Source organism: Sinocyclocheilus rhinocerous, unplaced genomic scaffold (assembly GCF_001515625.1).
Source record: "Sinocyclocheilus rhinocerous isolate Xijiao unplaced genomic scaffold, SAMN03320098_v1.1 scaffold480, whole genome shotgun sequence".
NCBI classification, from domain to species: domain Eukaryota; kingdom Metazoa; phylum Chordata; class Actinopteri; order Cypriniformes; family Cyprinidae; genus Sinocyclocheilus; species Sinocyclocheilus rhinocerous.
The window spans coordinates 1,104,874-1,126,498 of NW_015655401.1; the positions used below are offsets into that span (position 1 = coordinate 1,104,874).

The 21,625-nt window shown below is 36.3% G+C and overlaps 1 protein-coding gene across 6 annotated transcripts in view; it reads left to right on the plus strand.

Annotated features, from left to right (window-relative positions):
• LOC107718108 (thymocyte selection-associated high mobility group box protein TOX-like) overlaps positions 1–21,625 on the plus strand; it is a 69,861-nt gene that overhangs the window by 34,945 nt on the left and 13,291 nt on the right. For 2 of the 6 annotated variants that reach the window (XM_016525062.1, XM_016525065.1), the window contains exons 2-4: positions 5,471–5,536; positions 8,314–8,421; positions 18,406–18,654. In XM_016525062.1, coding sequence (XP_016380548.1) covers positions 5,471–5,536; positions 8,314–8,421; positions 18,406–18,654 — 423 coding nt within the window. Of the gene's footprint in view, positions 1–5,470; positions 5,537–8,313; positions 8,422–18,405; positions 18,655–20,201; positions 20,250–21,625 lie in introns of all 6 variants that reach the window. The other 4 variants (XM_016525060.1, XM_016525061.1, XM_016525063.1 and 1 more) reach the window with 4 other exon arrangements.

The window sequence follows — 21,625 nt, forward strand, 5'->3', positions numbered from 1 at the left end:
GGCCAACTGTTGCTGGATGGATTTGGTGTCAGTTTGATGGGTTTAGCTCTGAGCTTTCACTTTTTCAGCTAAGGCCACCTCACACTTTCCACTGGCACATTCATATGCAAATAGTGTCTGATAGAGGGTAAGAGCTAAGCAGATAGAACAGTGGACGGACACTGAGAGAGACATGTGAAAGGTCACGACAGTGAGAAACTAGAGAATCTTTATAAAAATGGATATGGTGTGAACGGCTGCGTCTCGAACCTTCTGTTATAAATAACTGGCTGCCATGGGAGTGGGAGACAGTGGTGTTGAAATGGGGAATGAAGTTTTATTAATCAACATAACCGGGAGTAGAACCAGACGCAAGCAGTTTTGCAGTGCTGTATTTACTGTCAAAGCGTATTGTTTTGGAAACATACTCTTGTTCTAATTCTGTTCTATGCCTGTGAGATGTTGGTTCTGTTCTAAAACCTTGTGAGCTTCCTACTGACATGAAAATTGATCTGAAAATAAAAGTTTACATCTTTTTTTGGCCCAAATCTAAGAAGAATGCAATCCCATAATGCATTGGGGGGGGCGCGGTTAAATAATTAATTATACAATACCAAAAAATACCTATTCCTGTATTTTTACCCACAATTTTACCCCAAATTTATGCTGTTTATGCTTCTTAGAGTACTGAGGATAGGGACATATTGAAATCTCAAAAACTGCTTATAAAATCTGACATGAACTGTCCCATAAATGTTGTTTTTTATCCTTAAAAAGCATATATTTCAGGTCAGTCCTGCCAATATGCATGTTCAGTCGAAAGCGCAAGTCTCAGGACACTGACTGTTTCTATGGGATTTCAATTGGCATTTGGCTCTTTAATTTAGAAGGCAGGACTTACTCGGTCTAAAACCAATAACTGCAGCATAGCTGAAAAATTATATGCTTTTTCAACATTTTGAAACATTTTCTCCTTGTTATGAATAGAGGCTTATGTCTAGGTTGTAGTGGTGTTTCAGAAAACAGCACATTTCATAGTTTAAGAATAGCCACATCTTAGATCAGCCTGATCGCATTAATCACAATCAATAAGCTAGCATGAAATTAACTGTCATCCGTGTGCAAAAACCAATCAGATCGGCCCATCAACTCTCACACTTAAAAGGTCGCAATGTGATAGGCTTTCATTAGGATTATTGCCATTTCATTTCCATAGAATTATCTCGAGCAGGCATAATGAAATGAGATGTGCTGCTCATATGAACAGAAATACAAACATTCAGCCAGTGACAGGCGTCAGCCACGAGTTTCCTTTCTCACTCGGTTTACTCTCCTTCATGACACCCTCTCTCATTCTTTCGTAACACTCAAATAAGTGTCTTGGATCTCTGTTAATGACAACCCTGTCAGGGACCGATTGCTGAGAAAGCCATTCCCTCACAGCCAACTTACAACATATCTGATTTCTGCTTTTGATATTAATCAGTCATTTTTCATGGGTTTTTAAGGAAGTGGAGCAGATGTAAATTGGCGGTTATTTGTCAGGCAGGCGTGTCAGCAGAATCTGTGTGTGTGTGTGTGTGTGTGTGTGTTGCTGAGTGGACGGTAGCAGGCAGCCAGTGTGGGCTGCTATAATTTCCCAGGTGTGCTGCACAGCTGGGTCACAGGCTCATTCTCCTTCATCACACAGTTAACCTGCACTGACTCAGCTGAAGCTGTTTTGAGCATCCTCAGCAGGTGAATGCACAAGCTGCTTGTTTATTGTAAAAGACACACTGGTTCTGATCTGATTGATTGCTCTTTGTCATGTAGGTAGAGTAGATGGATTAACGGTTCTGGTTTCATAAACGTTTCTTATTAAAACTCAAGAACAACTTTAAAGTCAACATGAAATACCATGTGCAACCCATTTTACTTCTGTAATCTGACGTATTTCTGAGTGAAACAGGATATTCAATGAGAAAAAAGGCTTGATTTTATCCATCTGGAATTAATTTACATGCAGGTTACATGCCAGAATAGAGCCAAATTGTTGGAAGGAAAAAAAGACAAGTTGTTTCAGAAGTGGAGCATTTTATTAAATTTTGATAAAATTCAAAAATCAAGCACAAAACTTATTTTGTTAAATTTATATTTAAAATCTATAAATATATTTAATTATATATTATTATTTATTGTCATATTGATATTTTTAAGTTTCATTAAATAGGTACTAAACAAATGTGATATTTAAAAAAATAATAATAATAAAAACATTGACAAACCTTTTCTTCTGTTTGGAATAATATGCACCAATAAATCATGGAAGTTTTAAGACCAGGATGCACAATAAGACCAGGAAGTAGGGTTGTGATGTTGATGAAATTTTCCCACCGGTGAATCAACGTGAGGGGGTCATTGGAGTTTTCCCTCTTTTCCTCGTTTTCCTTCGCTTTTAAATAGCTTATAAATGCCCATGCGCATTTTACTGTCAAATTAGCCTCAATTCTGCATCAATTGCTTGAATGGACAACAACAAAACAGTACAACAACAAACTCACTTATATTAAACATAGTACTTTTATTATCAAAATGAATAAAATACACCATGCTATAGGCCTTATATAAATTAACAAAGAACTTACACAAAGTTTAAATAAAAAAACTGAAAATCAGCAAACACGGTGGGACCAAATAAATAAGAAACATAGAATGTTTATTAGCAAAGCGAATAAGAAAGTTGGAGGCACAGCATACACCTAGATGTAAAATAAAATAAATAAATTACCAAAAAAAAAACACTTCTGCAAATAAACTGCAAAAGTCAACAGACTTTTCAAAATCAAAAATATCACCAAACAGGCTCTTTTGCATTTCGTTTCGTAACTAAATCTTCCGCAACGGTCTGGTCTGTCTCTCCTCACATGATGAATGAAATCTGACTCCTGCTTCTCCTGCTGCTGATCTGTGATGCGACTGTTGCTCGGCACGCTGCGTTCAGTTTTTCATTGTAGTGTCTGTTCTTTAACTGAACTAAATGATTTTATTACTATAAAAAAAATCTAAAAGACGGTGCTGCGGTGAGCAAGTGACGTAACCGGTGTTGCGGCTTAACACTGTTTATCGCAGCAAGACTAATACAGATGGAACAAATCAACATCCTCAGAATGATTGACAAGGAAGTGGAGCAGATGTAAATTGGCGGTTATTTGTCAGGCAGGCGTGTCAGCAGAATCTGTGTGTGTGTGTGTGTGTGTGTGTGTTGCTGAGTGGACGGTAGCAGGCAGCCAGTGTGGGCTGCTATAATTTCCCAGGTGTGCTGCACAGCTGGGTCACAGGCTCATTCTCCTTCATCACACAGTTAACCTGCACTGACTCAGCTGAAGCTGTTTTGAGCATCCTCAGCAGGTGAATGCACAAGCTGCTTGTTTATTGTAAAAGACACACTGGTTCTGATCTGATTGATTGCTCTTTGTCATGTAGGTAGAGTAGATGGATTAACGGTTCTGGTTTCATAAACGTTTCTTATTAAAACTCAAGAACAACTTTAAAGTCAACATGAAATACCATGTGCAACCCATTTTACTTCTGTAATCTGACGTATTTCTGAGTGAAACAGGATATTCAATGAGAAAAAAGGCTTGATTTTATCCATCTGGAATTAATTTACATGCAGGTTACATGCCAGAATAGAGCCAAATTGTTGGAAGGAAAAAAAGACAAGTTGTTTCAGAAGTGGAGCATTTTATTAAATTTTGATAAAATTCAAAAATCAAGCACAAAACTTATTTTGTTAAATTTATATTTAAAATCTATAAATATATTTAATTATATATTATTATTTATTGTCATATTGATATTTTTAAGTTTCATTAAATAGGTACTAAACAAATGTGATATTTAAAAAAATAATAATAATAAAAACATTGACAAACCTTTTCTTCTGTTTGGAATAATATGCACCAATAAATCATGGAAGTTTTAAGACCAGGATGCACAATAAGACCAGGAAGTAGGGTTGTGATGTTGATGAAATTTTCCCACCGGTGAATCAACGTGAGGGGGTCATTGGAGTTTTCCCTCTTTTCCTCGTTTTCCTTCGCTTTTAAATAGCTTATAAATGCCCATGCGCATTTTACTGTCAAATTAGCCTCAATTCTGCATCAATTGCTTGAATGGACAACAACAAAACAGTACAACAACAAACTCACTTATATTAAACATAGTACTTTTATTATCAAAATGAATAAAATACACCATGCTATAGGCCTTATATAAATTAACAAAGAACTTACACAAAGTTTAAATAAAAAAACTGAAAATCAGCAAACACGCTGGAACCAAATAAATAAGAAACACATTTTTTTTTTTTTAAACTTCCAAAATCAACTTGGATAAACGCCAAACAGCTGCTTTTGCATTTCGTTTCGAAACTAAATCCTCAGCCATCGTCTATCTTACCTCACTCTTCTTGTCAGTCAGCTCGACTCACTCTCCTCACGTGATAAATGAAATCCGACTACTGCTGTTGATCTGTCGTTCGGCACGCTGCATTGAGCAGCCGAGTTCAGTTTTTAATTGTAGTGTCTGTCTCTAACTGAACTAAATAATTTTTGTTACTATAACACCGTCAACACAACGACTATCGCGGCAGGAAGATGAATTAATTAAATATTGTCCATTTTTATTCCATGCTGTCTGTAAAGGTGAAGCATGTCTTTTCTACGCCAGCAGCAGCATCAGAATTGCAAAAATAACGACTCTGTTTGGTGCTGCTAGTGGTATAGAACATGACACACTTCATTTTATCCTGATTGTGGTTAGCCAATAATAAAATCTTACATTCTCTGAAAAAAAGGTACAAAACTGCTACTGTGGTGGTGCGCTTTCAAAAGGTACTAATATGTACACTTTAAAAGTACATATTAGCACCTATTATGTATCATTTAGGGGTAAATAAAGTGAAGAGATGTAACTTTTGTACCTTAATGTACCGCCCCAGTGACAGCTTTGTACCTTTTTTTTATGAGAACGTAGTCCAAAAATGTTTTATTTAATTGTCAGCTAATACTGTGAGAACAATGAGTACATTTCATACTGATTGAATGGTCCGTTGATGGTAAAATTAGTTAAAATGATGATTTCACAGGTTTTTGTGAGTTTCTGTCTGTGGTGGGACACCTGGGCCTGTCCTACAGTCTTAAGTCTATCCTTGTGTGGGCTCATCAAACTCACATGACTCCCTCCGTTTTATTCCACTGTGCACATAAAAGCAACTTTAATTACCACTGTACTAATAATTACATCAAATCACTGACATCTCCATCTGATACAGCAGGGACTTCAAAGACTAATTGTCTTTGAGCCCTGCGTTTTGGGAAGAAAGCACTGCACAGAAATACCAACCGCATGTTCTGTGCCTCTGTCTCATTCTGTGGCTCGTATTGTGTGTCAAGCGAACATTTCTGACTGTTTATTTACTGTTTTTTCTCCTCTCTCTGTCTGTTTGCAGTACGACAGTGAAAACATGTTCATGAGTATGCCAGAGCCCAGCCAGGACTTTGTGCCAGGGAACCAGGTGGGTTAATTACTGCTCACTCCTTTTGTTTTAAGTCGTAATTAAACAAATTTAAGCCGGCACATCGCAAATTAGAGCTGCTATCAGTCGCCACCATAATCAGGGGCTACTATAACATGTAAACAAAACATTTAAAGCTTTGTTTCAGCTTAATGAAATGAAGCTTTAATGCATATTGTCGCAGGCTTTCATTTCCTCCATTTACACTTTCATTCAAAACTACACACAGTATGGACTGTAAACAAGGCCACGGGTCTATAAAAGGCAGACTGCAGCGTTTCTGAGCAATGCTTCTCTCGTTACGGCCGTTACTCACTGAGGGAAGTTTATTTCAGGATACTTGTGCTTGTTTGAACAACCAAGATAAAAGGCTGTTTCATCAGTGACTCAAGCTAGATAGTTCAGCACATCTTGCTATAAAAAGCACAGCTTGATTACATTTTTAAACTAAAGCATGCAATTCGGTGCATTAAGGTCAAGAGTGAACATGCCTGCTTGAGGAGAGCAGGTTGTCTTAGGGGACCTTTTACATGTTTGGCTAATAAATTACGACTACAGGTTAATTAGCGCCCCTCAGGGCACCTGCCACATTCTGCTGTATGGAAATGAATGTGACAGGCGGCCCGATGCACCGTAGACAGACTGATCATGTGTGCAAGTGCAAAATTGGAACTAGGATTTTTTCCCGCAGTATTTCTCCCCGCTAGTTTTATCAGCCTGCAGCAGGCTACATATGATGTTGCTGCTCTATTAAAATGTTTCCTTCCTGCTTTTGTCATGAGCTGTTTGGGTTTGGTCTGTTTTTATAGACGTATTGATCTGAACTATGTGCTTGCATTCCATGAAATTTAAGCAAGCTACATTTTGACATTTCAAACTTCGAATGCTATACACAATGGGATGCTGAAATATTACTCAAGGTTAAAAACAACTTTTCTGTACAGTGCCTTGACGCAGTAAACACAATGAAAGCACTGAATTCAATCTGTTTGTGGATCACAGAGTTTGGGCTTTAATGTGTAATGTGCAATAGCTCCTGCTCTGAAATAACCCCCTCCCTCCCCATCTCACTTCTGTTTTTCTTATTACAAGTTGAAAAAGTGTTATGAATAATTATTCCATTTGCAGAAGTCAATTTTATAATGAAACACGTTTTAAGAAAAAACTGTCCATATGGTTTGGCAGCCTGCTCAAAACATCTCCTGTCTTTTGGTTTGACATAAGTAACGTTTAACAGGTCTCTGTTCTGCTGAAATGTGTGAAGGTTCAATTCACACCTTTCTCACGCATGTCAAAAATTATTATTTAAACTCAATCATGAACACATTCACTTGTGGTTTGACTAAATAGGACAATTAGTCAAACTGCATTTAAAAAAAATAATAGAATAAAATAAAATAAGCAACAACAACAATAAATTATTACTGTTAATAATAATAATATTATAATTTAACATAGCAACTAGCCAGTTGGAGTATTACTGATTTAAAAAAATTAACTATTCTAATGTAATGTAATATAATATAAAAAAGTAACTATTCAGTCAAATCTAACCTAACCTAACCTAATCTAATCTAATAATATCAGTGAGCAATTAATTATATACTGATCTATATATTATATATATTTGGTTATATATTATTAGGGCTGCACGATTATGACAAAAATCATAATTGTCGATTATTCCCTTGAAATTGTAATTGCGATTATTAATTACGATTATCACAATTTACATTGAATGATGTTTATACCATTGTTTGATGCAACTGCATGCCGTATTTTTATATGAAAATAAACAAGCTGAAAACACTAACTGAAAAACCTTCTCTATAGTATTAAGCCTCAAATGTCAAATATACATTGGATTGGTTTCTTCTTTAAATTATATAAAAAAAGTAAAAATATGAATGGTATTATAAAGTTATACTAAAACTAAAACAATGGAAAAACCCTTAAGATTACATGTAGAAAGAAAAATAATGATTACGTAATTGTGGCATCCATAATTGTAATTGCGATTAGAAATTCGATTAATTGTGCAGCCCTATATATTATATATATTTATGGTTGGCTGCAAGGCTGTTACTTGCCATTCACTGTCTAGTCAAGAGTTTTAAATGTGCATGACTAACTATGATGTCATGTTGAAGTCACATGATTCACTCTGGGTTTTGTGCTTGAAATACACATAAATACAGTACATATACATAATCTTATGTGAGTCCTAAAAGCTCTTCAATAAGCATTCACAGTGCATTGTGATATAGAGAATTAGTGAGAATTACAGTCTAACCTGAAGGCTATAGAGAGTAAGCACAGTGGTGTTATGGCTTTCAATAGCAAGAGGAAAAATAAATAAATGATATTTGACTCCTGTATTATTCAGCACGCTGTGGCAAATGCATTCAGGAGAATGTAAAGTAAAGTGCACTAAATTGCAGGTCACTTGTTTGTTTCATGGAGTTTATACCCCTTTAAACAGGAAAAGCTGCATATGGTCCTATTGTGCCACCCATTACATAGCCTGAAATTGATTTACAATGTGCATTGTCTGCATTGTACATTCCCGGTCACTGTGTTTAAGGTGCTCACGCTGCATGTTTGCTGCAGCTTTAATGTTGGTGGAGATGAAAGATGCATTGAGAATATAAAGCAGCATAGAGCCAAAAAAAAAAAGGATTGAAGAGTAATGAAAGTTGAATGGAGTCTTGCATGTACTATCGTTTCTTGTTACCCTGCTGTGTCGGTTGACCCCTTGGCCTTGCATCCCACTGTAGTTCCGCGTGCCTGCCAGTCCCAGCCAGACGCACCACAGCAACAAACAGGCCGGCGGCCACTGGAAAAGAGACAACCCTACACACACGGACGGCCCCCGTCTGACATGGGTAAATAACCCCACACCAACACCGAGCAGACATCCATCAGTGCAAAATAACAGCAGCTTACATCATTTGTGTGTTACATGCTGTGTGTTTCTCCTCCATATGGACCCTTTTTACATTTACACTATTTTTTACATTAACACTTTGTTAAAATAAAATAAGTTAAAATCAGACACCATAGCAAATGTCCCTTTTGTCTTAAATACAAAAGAAAGATTTGTGTTTAAAAAATTAAGTTACTTGACATTCTAAAAGATGAAATATATTAAAATATTAAGAGAGATTATATAGAGATTATATAATATTAAAAGATTAATTAAAAGATTAATAGAGAGATAGATGACAACAATTTACTTTCAATTCCTGTATTTGAAACTGTATGTGATGATGCTATAGTATAACATAGTGACCCTGGACCACAAAACCAGTCATAAGGGCCAATTTTTCGAAATTGAGATTTATGCATCATCTGAAAGTGGAATAAATAAGCTTTCCATTGATGTATGGCTTGTTAGGATATGACAATATTTGGCCAAGATACAACTATTTGATAATCTGGAATCTGAGGGTGCAAAAAACTAAAAATATTGAGAAAATCGACTTTAAAGTTGTCCAAATTAAGTTCTTAGCAATGCATATTACTACTCAAAAATTAAGTTATAATATTTTTACAGTAGGACATTTACAAAATATCTTCATGGAACATGAGCTTTACTTAATATCCTAATAATTTTTGGCATAAAAGAAAAATCTATAATTTTGACCCATACAATGTATTTTTGACTATTGCTACAAATATACCCCAGCGACTTAAGACTGGTTTTGTGGTCCAGGGTCACATATTAGCATAACAACATGTCTTACACAACATGAATATGAAACACACTAGCTAGCTAGAATATACCCATCTATTTTACAATTGAAATGTTGTCAGTAATCTTGGTCGCTAATGCTAATTTAGAGAATGTTGTGTAGCGACCCCCTAAACTCCTTTGCAGTACTGGCTACTTAGCTAGATTTTTTATTAATTCCAAGGTAATACAACAAAGGGCACTTATATGAATATACATTAAATTATGTACATTAAGAGAGAGAAAGAAAAATAGCTAACCAGCTAGTGAAAAGAGAAAAATGCATCAAAGTCTATGAAAGGGTCATTTGTACTGTATGCCCATTCTACACATGTATGAATAGGATTGCTGTAATCTTAGAGTTGCTTTGAGTCTAGCACTACTTTTATGTTTCCCTTTGAATGTTAAAACTTCCTCTTACTTATGAGCTGCAGTCTCTGTTTTCTGCTGTTTTTGTGCATCCTTGCATCTCTCTCTCTCTTTCTTTCTCAAGACAGACTTCTCTCTTTCCCTCTGTTGGGAACAGGTAATTACTTTTATTGGCAACAACAGTTGAATTCACCTTGACCTCAGTGTGTGGTACGTAGCCACACAGCTTTCTCCTGCCTTTAAACACACATTAACCAAATTAGAGAGAAGTGTACCCCTGTGCCTATTTTAAACTTCACACTCAGGAAGCTACAACTGAAGCTGAAAAGCCTCTGCAGCTCCAGCGCTAAAGGCAAAACATGTACTGCAATTGTGTCTTTTAATCTGCTCTATAATACGAACCAAAGGCAACCTGGAGAGCGGCCAATGCCAAGTGTGAGGATCATGGCTATTATATGAATGGTTAGAAAAGTACTTTTGGTTTGATCTGATAGTTTTTAGGTTGATTTTAAAGATCTAAAGTCTGCCGTGGTCAGTGCACTTGTATGAACAGCACTGTTACTTTCATAGCCGGTCCTCAGAGTGATTGGTGAGATCAGTGATGTTGGGTGTACCGTTACAGATGTAATTTATGTGCAGAGATACTGTAACTAAAGGTGGCTCTTCAGATGGATGCAGTTGAAAGAGCAAAACATCATGGACAGTATTTTTAAAATTGGGATTTTGGAGGTGTGGGGACCGTAAGATCTTGTAATGATCTTGAATGACAAAAACTAGACTGGATCAAACATGCAAAATTGAATGGATAGACAAATAAACTGCTTAACTTTTTTCAGTCACACTTTATTTTAAGGTCCAATTCCCGCTATTAACAAACCATTAACTACAACTTTTGCCTCAATAAACTCCTAATTTGCTGCTTATGAATAGTTAGTAAGGTAGTTGTTAAGTTTAGGTTATTGGGTAGTATTAGAGATATAGAATATGGTCATGCAGAATATGTGCTTTATAATAATAATAAATAATAATAATACATTTTATTTAAAGGCGCCTTTTCAGAGCACTCAAGGACACCGTACAGTTGAGTGATAATCATAAAATCAAGACAACAATACAACAAACAACAACTATTGACATTAAATAATTTCAAATTGATCAGAGAAAGCTAATTTAAACAAGTAAGTTTTAAGACATGATTTAAAAGTAGTCAGACAGTCACTTTCTCGTATAGATTGTGGAAGAGAATTCCAGAGATTAGGAGCAGCACAACTAAAGACCCCATAGTGGCTAAACGAACAGAAGGTACAACAAGGGAAACAGATGAAGAAGATCTGAGAGTACGCTTCGGGATGTAAATATGAAGCAAATCAGAGAGATATTGTGGTGCAAGATTATAAAGAGCTTTAAAAGTGAGAAGTAGAATCTTATACTCCACTCGATATTTAACAGGAAGCCAGTGAAGATGGTAGAGAACTGGAGTGATGTGCTCGATGGAGGAGGTTCTAGTAATTATACGGGCAGCTGAATTCTGGACCAATTGAAGTTTGTGAAGGAGTTTGTAAGGTAGCCCAAAGAGAAGAGAGTTACAATAATCAATGCGCGAGGTAACTAGAGCATGTACAAGAATAGCTGTGGAATTTGATGTGAGAAATGGACGAAGGCGGCTGATGTTATAATAACGGCTGATTATTATAAGTACTAATAAACAGCCAATATGTTAATAATAGGCATGCCAATAAGCAACTAGCTAATAGTGAGAATAGGTCCCTATACTAAATTGTTACCCTTTTTCCTTGTCCTTCAAATGAGGTGAAACACCATTCTGGCCCTTGATATATCTGAAAAACAAAATATAAATATTAGGCTATGAGGAACTAGTTATCATTAATAAGCCAGTTTTTGTATTGACACATACCTCGAAGTCTCAGTTACAAAAAACAAATAAATACATAAATAAATAATAATAAAAAAGTAACAGTTTGATGTTGCCCAGAAAAAAAGATATAGTTCATTGTGCCATAGTGGGGAATGTTGTCACAAAACATGGGGTAAGTTGTCATCAAAACAGAAACAGTATGTATATATATATATATATATATGAAACAGCAAAAATGTAAAATTTAACATTCAGAAATATAAAACGAAAAAAAAAAAAATTTGTGAATAACTTTATATTATTTATTTATTTCAGAAGGGTATGGTGTACATTAATCAACATTCATGAATGTAAATGTACCCCAGTTTCATTGGTAGTCCCTTTGCCAGATGTTATTAGGCATAAAACTAAAAGGAATAGTAGTAGTAATAATGATAATAATAATAATCATCTTTTAAAATCATTTCAATTATGTGACAACTTGCCCCAACATGTCATTTATGAAAAATACCCTTGGTCTAAGAACACAGTTAACATTTTCTATTAAAATCTGCCTTCAGTATACAGTTAAATCTTGTCAGAATGCTTGACAATGGTTTGATTGTGTTTACATCTTTACTCTCGGTTTAGTAGACAGAATTGACAGAAATGATTTGAATGTAAGGGAAATTTACTGAGCTGATGATGAGAGGGACTTTTTATAAAGGAAACGGGCATGTGTTAAAATGACATTTAAAAACTGCTGTTAATCTCTTGGGTGAAATCTGCCTGACTTTTTTCCATCAAAACATTCCCACTGACTCGCAACACTTTTGAAAGCCTCGTAGCTGCTTGAAGTGACAAAATGTGATACTGTTATCCATCTGAACATCTCTGGACATGGAGATCCGTTGCTCTCTGAAAGACATAACAATAATAACAGCCTACAAAAAAGACTGAATCAATGAGATGTTAAAATACACAGAGCATTCATCAGCCAGACTGCACCTCAGCACTGTCTGTCTGCACACAGCTTCTCTCCTATCTTAGCATCTCCTCTCATTCCCCCTTCTTCCAACCCAAACCATGTGTTTCTTGGCCATTAAATAAAAGCCGCGTTTATTAACCCAAAATGGCTGGAGTGCTGAGCGCATGTCAGCCCACAAGCGCTCTGTATCAACGTTTATTTATTTTAATGCAGCAGCACGATGAAGTAGTGTGAGCCAGCGATGCTAGATAAAGCCGACTATAGCCGAACACTAAAAATATACACACTTCTCATATTTCTGGACTACGCTCAAAGACACTACTTGTGAAAGTGCCCACTTTGACTCACAGAGCAAGCAATGTTTGCCTAACAACTGTTGGTTTTTGTTTAAACCTGATTAGACTGATGTGTAACATCACATTCGGTCGGTTGAAATGGTCTGATCTGTGTTATAGAAGATGCAAAGCAGCATTCAGGAAGAGTATTTGATATTAATACTATACTTAACTATAAGAGCAGCACAGATACAATATGTTATATGTTTGTTTCTTGCACAGAATGTATTTGCCTACCTTGATGGTTTGACATGTAAATAGTCTCTGATGAGGGGGGTTGTCAGATTTCTGTGTGGGTTTATATAGTGGTGCTCTTATCTATCCACCACCCCCACCCCCCCACCCAGATGTTGCAGAGCTCTTGTGGGACCAGGAGAAAGCTGTGCATTTTAAACATGCATAAACTAACCTTGTGCTCTCTCCTGGGAATGAAGAGGCCCGTTCTTACATGTGTTTTTTTAGTGTAATTCAGATATAGAATTTTTTTTCTCTTGAGCCAAACCCATGTTCATACACAACATATTTATAGAATACTTTAACAGAATCAGATCTTAAATACTATTTCTAGCATTGTTTTTCTCATAATATGCATTATTCAGATATTCATGAATTGCATATTCATGCTTGCATGAGCCTTAAGCTGCTCAAAGGACAGGGAGTGGTTGTTCATGGACCGCGCCAGTATGCTTTGATCCCGTTCGGTTTATAAGACGCACCGGGTGTGATGCCGCGGTTCGGGTCAGATGAGGCTTCACACGCCCTCATGTCCCCTCCATTAGACAAAGTAAAAACCTCCTCCAGAATGCTTGACCTTGATGCTAGCACAAGACAGACAAGCCCTTCTGCATTTATCCAGAAGCTCTCAACAGTAATCAGCAGCTCAGCGGGTCTGAGGTTGTTTTGGGGGCCCAGCCAAAGAATGTTGCATTCAAATGATCACTGCCCCTGGGTCCCAGAGGTATTCATTACAGGCTGCATTGCATTTGTTGCCTCTCTCACACAATCCCAGCCTAGATGGCAAATGAAAAGCCGTTTGAAAAAAAGGGCACCTTATTAAGTTTAACTACTGTAGCATTTAACCTGACATCTTCATTATTCAAAATTATGTTATGAAAAAGTCGCCTCATCTGCAGGCGAAGGTTACCATTGTTTACGCTTCCTTTTGCTGTTCTCTGGCAATTTAATTGGTGGAAGGGCATGACAACATGTTGGAGCACTCCTCGTGCCGCATGGAGCTCTGGGTAATGATCCACAGCCAGTCCTGGAGTGATCATTTAAATAGAGTAGGTTTATTTCTGAAAGTCCATTTCTGCAAAGGCAAATACCTTAAAGTGTTGCCTAGAAAAAAAAACCTTTTGAAGAGTTGCACTGCTAATGCCTAAAAAAAAGACGCGGATGGTTTAACGCTCATTGACATGTTTGCCCCAATACTGAATATTGTCTCACTCTATGGGGTAAATTGTCACAATGAAAATGCCATTTCACCGTCAATTATAGGCTTTCAGCAAAATTTGAACAGTAAAACAATTATAAAACACAAAATAATGCAGTGAATCAGCAGTTGTAATTGTAATATTATTGTAAAAAAAAAATTGCATGTATTTAAAATGCATGTGACTTGCCAGAATGCAGTTTTAGAATATAAAATTCACAACAAATCTATTATTAATGATAGTAATAACTAAAAATGGATTATTATTATTAAGATAAAGAATACATTTATTTTTCTATATGTAGAAATATTTTATTTTATTCATCATTTATCTTGTTTATAAATGTATTTTATTACTACAGTTATTAAAAAATGATTATTGAATATTGGAGAGGTTTCGACTAGGTGTTTGAAACCAACACGCAAAACCACAGCTAGAGATAAAAACACATTTGATTTAAAACCTTATAGTTACTGAGATACAGCTTCCCAATGTGACAACTAGCCTGAGTCTCACTCATCCGTCTAAATTGCATTTCGATCAGAATGCATCTCTCAAATTTGTTTTAATGCATTTTGTGGCATAATGATGGGGCGTATCTCTTATCTCAAAATGCATGTTTTCTCATCCCCCTCGTATCTCAGTACGTGTGCACTTCTTTCATAATGACGAGCTGATTTACGCCTGTCAAGATGGAAGGCTTATAAACAATCTCCATTGTGAGGCTGCAGTAATTAAATGCGTAATTTCTGCTGGTGAAGCATTTCTGCCACTCACTCAATGCACTATGTTAAAAACTCTCGTCATATCTTTCCACACTTTCTCGCTCTCATTTTTTCCTTATTGTCAGTGTAAACCACATCAGATACATGACTATTCCTGCAGTTTATTCCTCTCTCCCCCTCCGCTGTGAAGCTTTGATTGACTGCTGACTGTGAAGTCGCCCATAGACAATGATTCCATACAGCCATCATGACCATCATCAGTAATTGATAGTAGATTTAAATGACTCTCCTGCTCATTTGCCATTCATCTCCCACCAGTCCCATTACCCTTGTGCTATTTGACAGGCAATCACCTCCCTGAGAGATTTGTTGTCCAGTCGAAATGATGTCACACGAAATGCGCATTGCACGTTGTGGATCTCAAAACTTGTCGTTTTTTTCCCTTCCCCTACTTTGCATTCAGGGTCGGCGCTACCTATAGGCAGAGCAGGCAATTGCCTAGGGCCTCGGGCTTTGAGGCGGGTCCTCCATAACCATAACATCCTCTAAACGCTAGTCCACCAGTCAAGACAGTCAGCAAAATGTAAAAAAATCTATTTAAAAAAATCTATTTTTTAACATTTTTAAACAACTTTTTAGTTATCAAATCCTGGAAAACATATCACAGGTTATAAAATAAATATTCAGCAGCACAACTGTTTCTAACATTGATAATAAATCAGCATATTAGAATAATTTCTGAAGGATCATATGATTCATAAGACTGGAGTAATGCCTGATTAAAATTCAGCTTTGCATTTAAGTGTAGTAAAATATAAAAACAAATAAATGCAGGCTTGATGAGCATAAGAGACTTCTTTCAAAAACATTAAAAATAGTAATGTGTCCAAACTTTTGACCGGTGCTGTATAAGTAAAAATATACACAATTTAAAATGACATGTTGTATAAATAAAAAGGCTAGGAATCATATTTGTTTCAAGTGCTTTTTTATTGGGGGTGGGGGGCCTCCAACATGAATTTTGCCTAGGGCCTCCAAATGTCTAGAAACGGCCCTGGTTTGCATGCAATGAGAACGAGGGTTGTTGGGAAACTATGTGTCATCCAAAGTCCTGATTTACACAGAAATTGTAGTTTTTCTTCAATGTTTCGTTTATTGCTAAATGAAAAGCAAGTCTTTTAGAGGAAAACCGCACAACTAAATTATGTTAAAATGATACATAGCGATCTGAATGTAACTGGATTATGAATAGTAAACACTGAACTGAATGTACAGATATTGTGTGGGTAATTTCCCACAGCCTTTACTCAATATATAAAAAGTTCATTTACTTCAATTCATATTATGTGATTCAGATCAGAACTTTCTGACCCTGGAGGTTTTATTCAGTTTCATAAGCTGATACAAAAATATTTCAATTACCAACGACATGACTCCAGATAGAAAAATGAAACCTGTTTAAACATTTTTTTTTTTTTTTTAATACTGTAATTTTAGAGGCTGGAATTGGAAAAATGAACTGACTCATAGCACATATCCCTTTAGAAAATGTATTTATTCAGATTAGCTGGAACATTTTTGCAGTTTCTAGTTAAATAAGTAGATCTGCGTCAGATGACACCATGTTTTGATAGGTTTGCATCCACGGCCTCATCTAAAGTAATCTTTTTCACACAGATGTAGGAAATGTTTGCAATGCTGTTAATTTTTGTGCATTTCACTTTTTTTTTTCAGAGCCACACACCACAGCACAGGGTTATTTATTTCCTGTGTTCTTTCTTGGCTGCCTGTTTACGCATCTCAGTGTCACAAAAAAGGAAAGTGTAAAAAAAGAAAGACAGGAGACTAAGAAACATCACGTATATAACCGTTAGAACACATAAACATAATTGCACCTCAAAACGGCCATCCGTTCCTGCTCTTATTTATTTGTCTAATTTTCACCTGAATATAATAATTTCCTTTTCTTCCTCTTCTTTCGACAATAATTACATGAATAAGTACATTACTCGCATGTATCAACAGCAATGTAAGCCACTGCAAACAGTCGTCTTGTTTTATTTATTTATTTTATTTTATTTGGCAGTAAAATCATTCCTCTAAGGGCCTTACTGTATGAATTATGGCAGCATATTTCCCGCAAACAAACGCAGACATCTGTGAGGCACAACACAATCAAATATGCAAATGAGCATGATACATTGGCTTTTAGAGGCAGAAGTAGGAAGCTCATTAAAACGATTATTGCAATCCTTAAAAGTAACAGTTGGACTGTTATTTGAGTTGAGTTTGAATTTGGAACCAATTTCATACCTAATTGCCTGTATTTGGCTGTCTGACAGGTTCATTTAGTTTGCTGCAAATAAAAGCTATGTATTAGAGATAATAAAGCAGCAGAAAAGAGGAGCCCCTTAGAAGGTAAAAAAAGAGAGGGATCGTTCGAGTCGAATCAGAGGCTGAGGCATATTTGTGGTTAGCGTTTCGTGAAGCGTTCGGCACAGTACAGATAACAAACTCTCTGCCTTCTGATAGCTGTATATATTTTTCTACAGTATTTTACTCCAAGAGAGAGTGTTTACAGAATAATTTATGATTTTGCTTGGATTTGTACAGCCTTTCATCTCCTTATCTGCTTTACATCTTTTTCATCACAGTCTACACTGACAGGGGCTGGAGGAGGCAGCCAAAGCAAACTTCACAGCCAAGCGCAAGTGACTGTTCAGCCTCATAAAAGCAGCCTTTTGTTATAGTCTAATGAGACTGATTGACCATTTGCATATAATTTTACTTCCTCAAAGGCTCGAATAGCAGGAATGAATCACTGTAATGTGCAGCGCACTTTGATGTACTTTATTCAGCATTTCATTTGCTGCGTATATAGTTGTGATTAGTCTTTTTTCTGTTAGTGATACAGCATGATTCATTGCCGTTGCTGGATCGCTTCAGTGGCAGACTATAGAACATCAAAGAATGTTGGTTTTCAACAAGATTTTTCTGTTTGTGCCGCAACCCATTTCACTCTCTTATTTATAAATATCAAATGGACAGTCTGTCCTTGTTCTAGCCTACGGTTCACCCCCCATTGTGCAGTATTTCAATCTAAATGTTTGGAAAGCCTTTGCCTTTGGAGAGTCTCTGACAAGAATGCTCATTGCATTCACTCGCTTTCCCATTGAAAAGTTGAAATGTGCTTTTTGTTGTTGTTGTTGTGAGATTTTCAATGTGATATCATTTTATTAGATTCTATTGTATTTACCTCTGAATAAATGATAATAGATGAGAAAAATGCATCGTATTCATCATCACTAATGACTAGTCAGTCATAAATGAATCATCTTTTGAAAAAGATGGTTTTGTCATGCAGCCACCTTATGTAATCAGCCAATCAGTGTTCTGAAGGGTCACGTAACCTGTGTCTCTGTTCATCCCAGCAGTCCTACCCAGTGCCCAGTCTTGGGGACGAAGACTATAACATCCCGCCCATCACACCCCCTACCCTCCCCGAACACATGCTGGCACACTTGCCCGAGTCTGAGTCCGGAACGTACCATCACCTGTGCCCCCCTGTCTCCCAGAATGGACTGCACCACTTTCACCTGCAAGGAATGGACCTGCCGGGCATGTCAGTCCCCAACATGTTGGGTCAAGATGGTGGCCTGCTCACCAACTCCCTCTCAGTGGTGAGTACTGGCGCTGTCTGACTTAAGATCTGGGGCTGATAATCCAACTAATTATGGGATAAAGTTTCAAATAAGTAGTAGTCGCATTGTGAGATATAAAGTCACAATTATGAGAAATAAAGTTGCAATTGCGTGAGTTAAAATCACACTGAGACATATAGTCACATTATGAGTTATAAAGTGACACTGTGAGGTATAAAGCAGCATTTATGAAATATATAGATGCAGTTGAGAGATATGAAGTCACATTTTGAGATTTTGAGATAAATCACGTTGTAATTTATAAAGATAAAATTAAAAGAAACAAAGTTGCAATTTGTGAGAGTCACAAGTGAGAGAAAAAAAATTACAGTTAACTTATGTTATTTTTACCCTGAGGTGGAAATGTGCTTCCATATAACCTAGTATGAAAAATTTCCCAAAACACAGTTTCTTTCTGTGTTGAGGAAACTGAATTTGTAATATGTACATGCTCTCCTTTGAGATGTCACTAATGCATTACGCAACACCAAAGTCGTTTCAGTGCCCAAACAATGATTTAATTGACACAAATGAAACACCTCAACAGATATAATAAGAGGTTGGAGCGGCATATAGAATGATTGAGATAGCACCCAGCAAATGAGAGCTAATGTGATTTAACACACAGTGAAACAATGCCAAATTCCCCATTGGATTAAGTTAATTAAATATAATTTAGCATCAAGGCACTCCTCCTAATGCATTCTGCTTGCCATGTAGCTGTGCTAGATAGTTGTATAATACATTCAGAAAATGTAGATACATTTTAAAAACTTTTGAATCGGAAGAATAAGGTTAAGGCAAACTAAAAATAAATGTTACAATTGAATCTTTAAAAAAAAAAAAATCAGAATAATATGGTTAAGAAATAAATAAAAATAAATGTTACAATATAATATTGAATTATTATAATATGTAAAATATTACATTATTATATTACATATATACACACACACACATAATATTAGCACATATTACATATTATACATAGTATATATAGTTACAAAATGTTGTGTGTGATGTATGTATATATATTTTATATATATTAGATGTAATATTTTATATAAATCGATATATTACACATCAAAATGACTTATTTGGTTTGCTAATTTTTTACTTATTACTTTAACTTATTACTTTATCCCTCTCTTATCTTTATAAAATGTTAATATTGATCACAAGTATCTACAAATCGCTGCTACTTCTGGAGAAATGAAACCCAAACCTTAAATTTTGGTTAAGTGCAAGAAACCTCATAATGTAATTATGACACATATGAAGTGCTGGTGAGCTGTGACTAACTGTGGTTGAAGATGAATGCGAGATGTGCTGCTAATCTGATGCTTGAGTCATACTGAAACTTCTCCCCTTCATCTCTCACCTATTGTTTTCCATAAACTCCATGTTTGGGGCCAAACCTAAATATTGAGCGTTATTTTTGTGTGTGATAAACCCTGCTTATTTTGCTTTTTTAAATCTTGACCTTTGTTTGATTATATTAGCACAAATGATTTATCTTTTATCAGAAATGGGCGCATGAAGGCGAAATGACGACAGCCGTAAGAGAAATAATGGTAAAAACAATATTTTCGATTCCTTTGTTGCTCTTTTGTGAAAATGCATCTTCGTAGTGCCCCTCTTAAACTTACATCAAAAAGATTATTAAAGAATAACATACACATGGGTGGCTAAAAAACACAACACACACAGACAGAGTGACATGCACACTGAAAGATATTGAGATTCACAAAGGCATTTGTTCTTTTCACCTTAATGTTCTCAGTGCTTGGAGAACATCCATTTAGAGCGGCTATGAATTATGGTTGCCAGGCAACGGGACAGAGAGCTTGTAGCTGCAGTGGAGAATGAAAGAGCTAGCTGATGGAATTAATTTTCTCTCTGCATTAGCCTGTTGGAGCTGCTTTCTCTGGTGGAACAGAGAGTGCATTTATGTGCCTCTTACATTTTGCATTCATTTTATAGGTCTCAGAGTTTGCATTGTTTAGCCAGCAGAGATAGTTGAGTGAAATGTGCTTCACCTTACAAAGTATTAGATTAAAAGGAAAATGATCTCTTAAGGTTTCACCGTCCCTGCTCGTTCCATTAAAAAGAATGAAAGTAAATGCCGCGGTATGGCTAAATGGATCCCTTAGTTCTGAGAAACGGGGAAGGCTTCTTTTTAAACATATAATGTGAGAGATGAGATCTCATCGGGCCGTTCTGATGAGCTCTGTGATTCGCATAAAACGCAACAAATTTATTGGAAACGCTCAGGTAAGTTTTGCTTTCCAGAAAGCCACATGTCCGCTTAAATAAGCACAAGTTGATGTGTGTAAAATGTGCAAATCTAAACAGAGCTGACAGCGGAGGAGAGAGAGAGGGCGTGAGTGGTAAAGAGCTGAGAGATCGTCCATCATCAGCGCAAAAGCCACTAAATCCTCATCCAGCAGTGGCCTAAATAAAAAAAAAGGAACAGTAATGGATATGAATCTCCATTTATTGTAAATTTGCAGCAAAGAATACAGTTTGCAGCACTTTGCTGCGCACTGCAAAACAGGCACATTTGAGACCTTGAAAGTGCAGTGTGACAAGCCACTTTTGTTAGGCTGCTTTCGCATAGATCGTTTACAGTGAAGTTTAATAAGAGACAGGTATTTGCGTGCGGTCGTGTAAAATTCAAGCGAGAGCAATTAAACTCTGGCATGTCCAAATGACAGATGGTGTAATACGGCTTTAAGCTTTTACACTCCAAATTACCTACGTACTCCTGCATGTCATAAATATTGGGTGTTTTCTTTCGTGTAGACTGTGACAAGCTATTATTACCAAAAAAAGTAAATAAATAACAGCGATTTTAAAGCGGATTAACTCGAGAGGAAAGAAATTAATAGCTAAGATTATGCCAGAATATATTTCAAATTCATTCTAATGATCAAAAGGGTAAACAAAA